The following is an 11000-nucleotide window of genomic DNA, read 5'->3' on the forward strand; positions in this document are numbered from 1 at the left end:
GCTTTGGATCACCTACTTGAGCTATCGCAACACTCACAACATGCGCACCGGCCGACAAGATGAGAGCAGTTGAGGATTCTTTCAGAGGCCCAAGCAACAAACTAGGCTAAGAGACACTTACGTAAGTACACCAATGGTAAGGCTGGAAATACAGAAGCTAATATATTAATTTAAGAAGAGCTTTTAGTATATTTTATGAATTAGAGTGAGGAGTATAATATATTTAGGCATTTATTAAATATATTAAATATATATAGTATATTTTCTGAATTATAATTCTTCTAGCTATGTTACCTTATTTCTAGTATAATTTAACTTTTCCTGTTCCTAACTAAGCCGAATCCACATGGGCTTTCACCGCCTTGAGAAAAGCTGAGACCCTTTTCTGATCCTGTCGTACAAAGCCACTATGCCAAATACGTAGGTAGGATTAAAAACATAAGGACCCTACATTAGGGCCTACGGCAATAGGGTTTATATACCGTTCAACAGATCCTAACACAAGAATAGTTCATTCCCCATCATCAATCATGATTACCCGCCCAGAGCCACGACCTGCGGCTTCGATCAACACTACACCCCCAGAACTTGTCTATCGTATATTTGATTTCCTGCTCAACGCAAGGGATCCAGATGAACCGACGGCTGCTCGCGTTGATGACATCCGCTCTATCCGCTTGACGTGCCGACGTTTCTGCCAATGGGCCTCACCGATGCTCATCCCCGAAATAAGTGTCTATATGACCGAGGCGTCTCTGGAGCGTCTGAGGCATGTTTCTCATCACCAATTGATCAGCTCTGGAGTGCGCAGCGTTCACGTCAAGCTCCCATACTACGATCAACGCATGGCAGCCGACCTCACCCACTTCGCCTATTCTCACATGGAAGGTATGAGTCAACATCTTGACCACCTTAAAGATGTAATCCCGGGCGATCTGCACGAGAGGCTGTCCTATAACGTGCCCGATTGGGTCAATTACGAAGTACTTGAGTTGGGCAAGAATATGATTTCTGCTTGGAAGTCAATTTATACCGCAGATCCAGAAGACCCGCAGCGGGACTCGGATGAACACATCAAGTATCGGAAAATCCTAATAGATACCCATCGTGAGTATCAGCTTTTGTTTGAAGCGCAGCAGCAAATGCGAGAGAACGGGGCCTTCGTCTGCACTATTGCATCCGCCATGGCGAGAATGCCTCATACCGATAGGTTAGATATCACTGATGGCGAAGATGCCACTTTCAAGAAAGATGCCTACCTTGTCGACCGAGACTACCGCATATCTTTACGAGCAGTCATGTTGAGACCTCATACCTGGTCAGACGCTTCAGATCTCTACCCCGACCCTGATTTCGAACCACCAATCGAGTTCTTACACAGGCTTCCAGTTGAGATACACAGAGCGGGAGCAACCTTGCGAGAGATGAAACTCCGGTGCTCTGCGCCCTGTAGCTACGCCAATCTCTCCATGTCTCCCTCTGAGCGAGGTTCACTCGTGGAATCGCTTCGGACCTTGCAAACGCTCAATATTGAAGCAGCGAAAGAAGCCATGACGGGATGGTTCTTCGACCATCAAGAGGATGCGATGGATTTAGTATCAGACTTCCTCTCAGCGCTTCTCGAGCCTTCTGGTCTTGAGAATCTCACGATTAATTCTTTTAATTTACGCAGTTTAAATGAACTCCTCGCCGGAGCACATAACAAGTGTTTGAAACGGCTATATTTGGTCGGAGCTAGGTTAAAAGCGGGCAAACTTGGACAATACCTGACCCGTGTTCAAGGTCCATGTGATGTTGTCTTGGAACATGTGGAAATACTTGGTGGGAGGTGGGCAGACGAAGCTGATGAACTGCGGGGTCTATCAAGAGCCTCGACTACAGTTGTTCAGCCCTTTGGCGACGAGTTTCGTCGCGGGCGGTCTACAAACGTGTGCAGTGCTGAGGAGGAGAGGATGCTTAATAATTACCTCCAGAAAGCAAATTCTGTTAATCCTCTCAGAAATAGGAACATCTAGTACGGCACTGTATCTAGATTTATAATATCTCATCTCATTTCATCTCTTATCGATCCACCAAATATCACCTAGTCAACTGGGCTTAGCTCTTATAATTGCACTATGCAACGCATGCTTCTTACATGCAAACCGACCATGGCATTTTATGACGGAGTGCCTACCCCGTACCGATACAGGGCGGAATGGGGATCCGAGGCGCGGAACCATAATCTGACGCTACCCTGCCGAAGCCGAGATAAGCGCTGGCCTCCAGTCAGCCCAAGGCTTTTCAGCTGCTCAGATTAGAGGCATGACTCCAATGGAAATGAGCTGGGCGTTTTTCTTGTTTCTGCATCGTTAGGCATTACATTTTACAAGATCTGAGGCCGCCTATTACGCCCATCACGGCTTCTGGCAGACTGTTGTGTAGCATGACAGCGCCTTTATTTATTTATTTCTCGATTTCCTGTATCTCGCCAAAGTACAGCGGCCCAATGTCCTCATCACTCGATTGCGTGCCACGCTCAGGTGACAAACACTCTTCCTAAACTGTGTCAAATTAAAACCACCATATACCGAAACCATGGATTTTTTGAATCGCCTACTCGGGAGAAACACCGATACCAAGTACAAGTACCGCGGTGCCAAACTCCCGAAAGAACCTTTGACGCCGCGCGAGATTGAGGAGATGCACAGGAAGCTGCATCCTGACACGCACATAGACAACGCGGCGGAACCAAAGCCCATTTTTGACCCCCGCGACTGGAGTGTGCCCTATACGCAATCGCTAGAAGAACAATTCTCTGCCGCCTCAGCAGACGGCTCGCTACAAGAGGCACAATCGAAATCATTGCTTTTTGCCCGACTGCCGTTAGAGGTGCGGATGCAGATCTGGCGCCTTGTTGTGGGCAGTCACAAGGTGCACTTGACTGTGCATCGTGGCAGACTGAGGCAATCTGCGTTTGAGTCAGAGGGGTATCAGTGGTTGCCTCAGAGAGGACTCTTGAGAGTCCCGCTGGTTTGTCGCGCAGCGTATGTACACCCCTAGCTTGAGAGTGAAACAATACTGACTTGATTCCGTAGATACATGGAGTCTATCTCATACCTCTACTCCGACAACACCTTTTGCTTTGGCTTCGGCCAAGCAAGCTCAAAGTCAGCACTCACATCTCTCGACACAATGTTACCCAAGCAACACATCGCCTCCATGCAACATATCGAAGTCGGATGGCACCTATTTGGCGGTGTGAGTCAGTACTACGACAGCCACCCCCAAGCTTGGGACATTACACTGGATGTCCCGGCACCCGAGACTGAAGCACTGTGGAATAATGTCTGCGCTGAGCTCATTGAACTGTCGCATCTGCGGACGTTGCGGATTGTTGTTTGGATTTCTGGAGATGGGAGAGCACAGTTTGTGGGGATGGAGAGAGGCATGCTTACGCCGCTGTTGGTGATGGGACATTTAGAGCGGTTTGACGTTCATTTGCCCTGGAAGCAGGATGATCTCGAGTTGTGGAATGATGCTCCGTTTAAGGTTTCTAGGCGTTTCAGGGTCAAGGAGATGTATGGTGTGAGCATTCCGTTGCCTGGTGATGACTTTTACTGGTCGGGTTCAGCTGCTCAACATAGGATATATAGGTAAGGAGTTTGGTATGATTTGGCGGAAAAGACCTTGTTTGTTATATATGAGATGGTCATGCAGGATGCCCAATCCGAAGACGATGGCCTGCCATGGCACCTGGGTAGATAGTGTTAGATTGGTCAAGGAATTTGTGAATTCAATCAATTTTACCCCCGCCAGCTCATTTATTTCCAGAGTCATGAACAGAGAGCTCATGCCAGTGCCGAGGACTCGTCACAGGCAGTGTGCTTTGTGCCATAGAAACCATGAATCTAGGTATCTTTTCCCCCCTGGGCTTCCATCTCATGTACATCCTTGCATGCCTGGCAGTAGAACTGCCACCTCGTCGCACCGTAAACCCATCCAAGCCCATCAACATACAACGGATAGAGACCGTCGTGAGACTGTGGCCGGATATCTAAACACATACAACAAACCCCATATCCGCTACAGAACCCTCTTCTCCAGTGTTCACAAAGCACGATCGCTGATCGAAGTATATCGTACTCTTTCTCTGCTTTCTGACAACCCGTACAATAGCCTGCCCACCGCGGCGCATCGCGCTCCCATCCCGTACCGTCGATATACCGTGGGTAGCGACCGTCTGGGCGAAGTGGCCGCGAGTCAGCGCAAGTGCAGCACTGCCTTGGTGTTCGGTATCCGGTACAGTAACGCTTTTTATAGTGGTCGCAGGGGCGATGGTATGAGTACAATGAGACTCTTTGCATTTTTGGAGGTTTACCATGCGTTAGACGATAGGGCATACTGTAGCGATAGATTTTAACCCAAATGGGACTAAGAGTAGGATGGATGCTGTGCTTCTGGGCGGCTGCGAAAAGCTATCATCTGAAACGTCTAGCATTGTATCTTAAGCTTGGTCACTGTGGAAGAAGCTGGAGTCGTTTTTAAACAGGTTTGAGAGATCGCGGTGACTCATGGGGGAGGCGCCTGACTGGGATTGATTGGGGTATCCTTACCAGTGGCTATACTGTTCGACTAGTGGGCAGTCAACGCATAGCGATAGGTAGGACGGCAGTGGAGTCATACCTATGTTACATTTGCTGACTCCCTATCTTCCTTCTCCAGCATCCCTTCATTCTTTACGCCGATATTCCGGAACACATCTAAACATTTCATTATGTTTCGTAGTCCAGAGTGACGCGCCTTCCGCAGTATTTAAATCGATTACAGGATGACTGTTCACAAAGCAATGGACTAAGGCTCGATGAGAAGTTTGAGTTCTGTTCTATGCCATTGACCTTCTTATTATGTTGCTGTGGTTGCGGGAAACCTTGCAAGACTATTTGGAACTATTCACGGCAGCTTCCAAAGACTATCATGTATCGCATCCATCGCAAGTCAAGTTTAGTCAAAACCGCAAATCCCATCGAGATCTAATAGCTGGACTGAATACTCCCATGCCAGGATCGACTTTCGTTCAGCCAACAGAGCATAAGCAGCTGCTGCAATGGTATCTATTCCAGCTACCGCAGCCAGTGCGTTTGTATACATGGGAGCACTGCACTGGTCAGCGGTTTATCGATGTACTCATCTACAACCGCAACCGTTATCATCTCGTGGCACGAGTTGCTGCTTATCGAGATGCATGGCCCCTATAAAGACATACACGTCTGTAACCAGACCTTGCTGATACTTTGGCCTCCCCTTGGCGACGTCTGGACATGATCTTACTACCTGGCAGGCCGGTAGAGCCGGAGTTAATAGAACCTAGAGAGTCGGTGGCATTTCGGAAATCCTGAGGCTTTTCTTACAGAAGAACAAACAACAACTTCTAGGAGAAAATGGAAAAGCTCAGAGCTCCTCTTAAGTTTGTATAGCTATACATGCCGAGGCCGCTCAAATCCTTCTTTCACATAACGCATATTTGTTTACATACCTGACACACCCCATGTACTACATACTGGGCTGGACCTTTGTCGCAGTTTCAGGCATTACAATGAAGTAATGGCGTTTATAGACGATTACAACATGCGGAAGAAGTGATATCGTTGATGACGCTGCGGCTAATAGCAGCACAGAAAGTGGCCGGGAGAGTTGAAGATGCTCAGATCTGCAAACTAAAGACGAGCGAACTCACACGGAGCTGGAAATACTTCATATGTCACTATCTTAATAGAACTGATGGCGTAATGCACTAGCTAGGAGGCAAGAAGCCTTAGGATTTTGACTCTAAGCGATGAAGGTATTTAGGCGATGTGACCTAAGCTCAGGGGACTCTTTATTGAGTTTATTTCAGCATCCTAAATTCTCAAGTTGTCTTGCTCCCTGAGGACTAGTTGACAATTGAGATACAGTCAGCAGAGAAGTGGGAATAGTGGCTCGGAACTCGGCAAAGCGTCATAAGCAAGACGTCACTAATCCACTTTGACCCGAAGTACCCAAAGCTCACTTGTTCTTGTTCCCCAAATATAGATCTTTCATAATCTCTAAAAAGTCGACTCTCAATTTGCGTGACATCAACATGACAGATACTCTTAAGCCATATTGTATCCCCCAACTCGAAGGCGGACATCGTCCAGGCTCGGATGCCATCTTCAACTCTCACAGCAAAGATGATATCCTCTCCGCCCTCAAGGAATGGAATTCTGAGCGCATTCTTCTAGTCCACAGCAAAGCTCTCGCCAAAAACACCTCTGTCATCTCCAATCTCAAAGAAGCTCTCGGGGATCGTCTCATCACTGCCAAAGAAGGCGTCGGCTCTCACTCCCCATACTCTGATGTCATCGACATTGCCCACCGCATCACAGAGCACAAGATCGACTGTGTCATCAGCGTTGGTAGCGGTTCATACTCCGACGCTTGTAAAGTCGCACGGCTAATGTCCGCTACCCTCCCCGAAGGATTTGACGAAAAAGACATGGAAGATCTTCTTGATCAAGAGAAAGGCGTGGCGCCGCAGGATAAAATGAAGAGGGCAGAGGGTGTGAAGCTCATTCTCGTTCCTACGAGTTTATCAGCTGGAGAATGGAACCATACAGCGAGCTGCACAAACAGCGCTGGGAAAAAGCAGCATTTCTCACTTCAAGATGGTGGTGCGCCGGATTTAATCCTCATGGACCCATGGGTTGCAAAGACATCGCCTGAAGAACTTTGGTTGAGCTCTGGAATACGTGCTGTTGACCATTGCGTTGAGACGTTATGCAATCCCGAATGCGCAAAGTATCCAAATGTGCAGGAATGGTGCGAAAAAGCACTGCGAGACTTGGCGAAGGGGTTAGTTGAGTATAAAGAGGGATTGGGCAGGGGAAAAGAGGGCGAAGATGAGCTTGTTCATGGCGTGAGCAAGTGTCAAGCTGGAAGTCGCATGGCACTTATGGGTTTTATTATTTACAGAGTCAATATGGGCGCCAGTCATGCAATTGGCCATCAACTCGGTAGTGTTGGGAAGGTTATGCATGGTATTACGAGCTGTATTATGCTTCCGCCCGTGCTGCGATACACCAAGGCGCGAAATCCCGAGGCGCAGGCCAAAATTGTGAAGATCTTCAATGAGACGTTGGGGTGGGAGGAGACTGAGGCGGGCGATTGCGTTGCGCGGCTTGTTAAGGTTACAGGGCTGCCGAGTACGTTGAGAGAGGTTGGCGTTACGAGTGATGAGCTGATTGAGCAGATCATCGACAAGACCATGACGGATGTCATGTTCTCGTTTGGCAAGGTCTTAACCAGGGAAGAAGTGTCTGAGATTGTGTACTCAACTAAATAAACCCTGCACTGAGGCCGTCAATAATTATCGGACAAGAAATTACAGCAGGATCAACACAAAAAAGGGTATCTTGACAATCCAAGGGTATCACTAAACAAAACTATCATCTCTGTGTTCCATGCTCATCCAAGGGCCACATCAACACAAGCTTCTGCATCCAAGGCCGATAAACCGTCTCGGCCCAATTCCGCAATATCTGCAGCGCATAAACGATCTTGTAAACACCAATCGAACTCGCCGTATCGCCAATCCCATAGAACCTGGTATTTTCTCCATCGGGTTTGGAAACGCCGAGGAACCAGTTATGTTTGTAGATGATGATACCCGGGAGGAACTCGGGAAGGTCATATTTCGAATTCTCTATCCAAGTGTAATTCGGCCATTTGATATCAACCCTCTCTCTCAATCTCACTAGGCGTTTGAGAAATCCCCAATGTGCGGCAAAGGCCGTTCGCACGCGCTGGAGCTCGCGCTCTGTGTTCTCTGGGAGAGTATGGACGTGGAACGCTATCGGTCGCTGCCATCGGATACATCCCAGGTCGATGTGGTTGAAGATGTTTCTGTAGAGATGCTTTTCGAGGCCGAGGATGGCAGTCGGCATCTTGTTGCATGTTGTGTCTATGTTGACGCAGAAATCGGGGGGTTGCGGGGTGTCGGGAGTCGTATGGTACTGTGGAATAATGACACCATCGGTGCTGTACTCACAAGATCAGTATTGACAATGTAGCTGAGAATATTGGAGAGGAGCTCACCTGCATCTGAAGTCAACAAGTTGTGGCCTCCTGCAGGTATGTTCATTCCTGAACGACAGCTCAAGAACCTTCTGAACAACCTCCATGTTCCACTCGTTCGGCTGAGCGCCGTCTCTGGTGCAGCGGGAAGTCTGGTACATGACCTTTTCCACATTCTCGGGACTGGGCGCGTCGCCTACTCTATGGCGCTGGGTGCAGTAATGAACATCGCTCTGAGATCCGTCTCGCGCCCAAGCCATGTCTTTCCATGCAGGTACCTGGCTCGTTGCATGCATGACGGGTCGGACGTTTGAGGGGAGGATACCGCGACCAGCGTAGATGTCGTTGATGCGCTTGAGGAGGATCGTCAACACCGACGGTGGGGGTTCTTTTCGAGGCTCGAGTTTTATTCTAGGTGGCCGTGACATAGGTTCCGCGATCATTTCCAACTTCTGTTCTAATTGGAGTAGGTGTTCGTAGCTCTGCGAAGAAGGAGATGGTGTTGAATCGGGGTAGAGAATTGGCACGACTCTTCTCTTGATCGGTTCAGTGACAGGCTCGGCTTTTACTTCTGGCCATGATACGTGTTCGGTGTCCGGTTCGACCTTTACTTCTCGCTGGCGTAAATGTTCCCGTGTCGGCTCGAAGGATGGTGTTGGAGCAGGGTCAAGAACTGGTTCATTTGTTCTTTTGATAGGCCACGGCCTCCCTGTAGAGTAGCCTACAATGAATCGCTGTTGTGACTCTGAGAACACATGGTTGTTGGAGGTTGCTCGTTTCTTGGATGGCCGCCACGAAGTGCTAACCATATTGAGCAAGGCCTTTTCGATGTGAGGAGGATACTGGACGCATTTCTTCCTCTTGGGGTCGTATCCGGGGTCGCCGGGCTGTAATTCGAGGGTTCCTCGGGTCTCGCGTGGTGGTGAATCGACTCGACGGCGTTTCATGGGATTAGGTGGGAAATCGGGGTACGGTTCGGGAGTAGGCGACGGGTCTTCGATGGATTGTTGGACGTTGCTGAGCCAAATGTGAATTCTCTGATCGAGAGACATTTCGGCGATGCGATACAATCGCCAGCGACGTTGTGTCGCTCTCAATTGCTGTTCGTGTTTCTGCTGAGATTATGTTTCTGGGTTGATGTGACCAGGCAACCCAACCTCCCGGGTCAGCATAATTCCGCCCGGCCACGGCATTGCCGTTATTGGTCTGATTGCACTTGGTCTGAGCATCGATTACCGAGGATGTAAAGATAACAAGAGCCGAATTACGATAAAGAGCAATCTCGTTTATCGCAGCGTTATTGTTATCTTGATGACACCGACTTCTCAATGTTTTGGAATGATCAAAAGGGCCGTGGACCTGGAACAGACTATTGCATGTCACTCAGTGAAACACCCCAGTTGGTGTACCCCACTGAGGGTCGACGCTGTCTCAAAATCACAGAGCCTGGGATTACTGATGCTAGGCGCATAGGCTCTGCCACTTACAGTAACCATCCTCAGCAACGTCTCTGGCAATGGCATCGCTGGAAGACTGCAGAGCTCAAGTTGATCGTGACAAGCCGCCTCATCAAACGCGTTCTGCTTACGCCTCGCGCCAAACGTTCTAACCATCGAATCTTGGGCGGTTCGTCAGCAATCAGATCTTAAATCAGTGGTTTCCAGAATTCCATCAATCAAGACATTCCAAAACCCCTCCATCTCCCCCCAAACCACGTCATGAAGCTATTTAACCGGTGCAGATGGTGTAAGCTTAAACGCGTCTGTCAGCAATAAGTGCATCTCGACGTTGCAGATCCCTCAGTTCATAATGGCATATAAAGTCTTGATCGCCCTGTTTCTGAACTCCCATTTTTAATCCAACGGGTGAAAACAATTGAAGTCCTCATTGTCTTGCTGTATACCACCATGGGTTCCGAAGTACTAACTGAAAGACCGCTGGCCAACCCAGCCGCCATTGAATTGAATGAGAACACGCAACAATCCAGGCCAACCTCCACCTTGGAGATAGAAGAACCTCGCGATGATGAGGAGAACATCGTCTATCCGACTGGACCCAAACTCTGGTCGACCATGGCTTCAATGGCAATCGCATGCTTTCTCAGTGGACTTGTAATCTACCCCAAACCCATATGAACGACTGCTTATTGACGCCTTTGACAGGACCTCACCATTGTCGCTGTCGCCGTTCCAAGCATCACAGACGAATTCCAGACGATTGCAGATATCGGTTGGTACTCAGCTGCATAGTGCGATCAATCCTTCCTGATTTCAAGACCTCAGCCCTAACATTGCTTCAGCGGCATGACCCTCAGCGCCTTTGTCTTCTTGTAAGCCCCCCAATCCCCTCCACCACCCCCACTAACCTTCCCAGCTTCGGCCAAATCTACACCCTCTTCTCCATCAAAGCGGTCTTCCTAATCGGCATCGCCACATTCGAAATCGGTTCTCTGATCTGCACCCTCGCACCATCCTCCGCAATCTTCATCCTCGGCCGTGCAGTCAGCGGCTTAGGCCGCGGTGCCATCAACGGTGGCTTGTTCAAACTGTCAAAAGGTGGGTTTGGCCCGATTGGTTCGCTTGACCACCTATGGATCAACGCTCCATTGGTATATAAGGAGCCCTGCCAGCCCCCTTTTAGCATAGAATCAAGGCTCTTTTAACCCTCTCTTATGTGACCCTCTGCTGTGCGTGCCACAGTTATGAGCCCGGGTAGGTGCAAGTCCTAGTAACTTCCACTGCTCTACTTCACATATACCTTTTATCTTATTCTGTAACTGAACCAATCACCTCTCTCTACACCTCTTTCAATGATCGTCAAGTATGACAATCCATGAGCGGAGCTCCTCGAGCATGACAGCCCGTACGATCCTGCGCGGCCCCGATGACTGGATTTCATGGATCCAGGAGATCGAATTACAAGCTGAA

General features: G+C 48.9%; 5 protein-coding genes across 5 annotated transcripts; 4 read left to right on the top strand and 1 right to left on the bottom strand.

Moving 5' to 3' along the window:
- Positions 1–530: 530 nt before the first annotated feature.
- On the top strand, positions 531–2096 carry FOIG_16049 (uncharacterized protein; the record flags this gene model as incomplete). The annotated part of the gene is made up of 1 exon (XM_031217470.1): positions 531–2096. One exon carries the CDS (start codon positions 531–533, stop codon positions 2013–2015), a length of 1485 nt encoding a protein of 494 aa, XP_031052845.1. The 3' UTR covers positions 2016–2096.
- A 231-nt stretch (positions 2097–2327) lies between these two features.
- On the top strand, positions 2328–3834 carry FOIG_16050 (uncharacterized protein). Its single transcript, XM_031217471.1, has 2 exons — positions 2328–3026; positions 3078–3834. The coding sequence occupies exons 1-2, from the start codon at positions 2578–2580 to the stop codon at positions 3637–3639; spliced, it is 1011 nt and encodes a 336-aa protein (XP_031052846.1). The 5' UTR covers positions 2328–2577; the 3' UTR covers positions 3640–3834.
- A 2266-nt stretch (positions 3835–6100) lies between these two features.
- Positions 6101–7387, top strand: FOIG_16051 (uncharacterized protein; the record flags this gene model as incomplete). The annotated part of the gene is made up of 1 exon (XM_031217472.1): positions 6101–7387. One exon carries the CDS (start codon positions 6101–6103, stop codon positions 7340–7342), a length of 1242 nt encoding a protein of 413 aa, XP_031052847.1. The 3' UTR covers positions 7343–7387.
- On the bottom strand, positions 6481–9291 carry FOIG_16052 (uncharacterized protein). Its single transcript, XM_031217473.1, has 2 exons — positions 8095–9291; positions 6481–8037 (listed from the first exon to the last, which is right to left on the bottom strand). Exons 1-2 carry the CDS (start codon positions 9123–9125, stop codon positions 7446–7448), a joined length of 1623 nt encoding a protein of 540 aa, XP_031052848.1. The 5' UTR covers positions 9126–9291; the 3' UTR covers positions 6481–7445.
- Positions 9292–10095: 804 nt separating this feature from the next.
- Positions 10096–10380, top strand: FOIG_16053 (uncharacterized protein; the record flags this gene model as incomplete). Its single annotated transcript, XM_031217474.1, has 3 exons — positions 10096–10184; positions 10236–10321; positions 10373–10380. 3 exons carry the CDS (start codon positions 10096–10098, stop codon positions 10378–10380), a joined length of 183 nt encoding a protein of 60 aa, XP_031052849.1.
- Between the last annotated feature and the right edge of the window lie 620 nt (positions 10381–11000).

The sequence above is a fragment of the Fusarium odoratissimum genome, assembly GCF_000260195.1.
Source record: "Fusarium odoratissimum NRRL 54006 unplaced genomic scaffold supercont1.64, whole genome shotgun sequence".
NCBI classification, from domain to species: domain Eukaryota; kingdom Fungi; phylum Ascomycota; class Sordariomycetes; order Hypocreales; family Nectriaceae; genus Fusarium; species Fusarium odoratissimum.

Excerpts from the sequence above, each read along its gene's own strand:
- FOIG_16052 (XM_031217473.1), bottom strand. The coding sequence starts at position 9,125 with ATGTCTCTCGATCAGAGAATTCACATTTGGCTCAGCAACGTCCAACAA. Across the intron at positions 8,038-8,094 it reads CTTGTTGACTTCAGATGCAG|CACCGATGGTGTCATTATTC; the intron begins GTGAGCTCCTCT and ends TTGTGAGTACAG.
- FOIG_16050 (XM_031217471.1), top strand. The coding sequence starts at position 2,578 with ATGGATTTTTTGAATCGCCTACTCGGGAGAAACACCGATACCAAGTAC. Across the intron at positions 3,027-3,077 it reads CCGCTGGTTTGTCGCGCAGC|ATACATGGAGTCTATCTCAT; the intron begins GTATGTACACCC and ends TTGATTCCGTAG.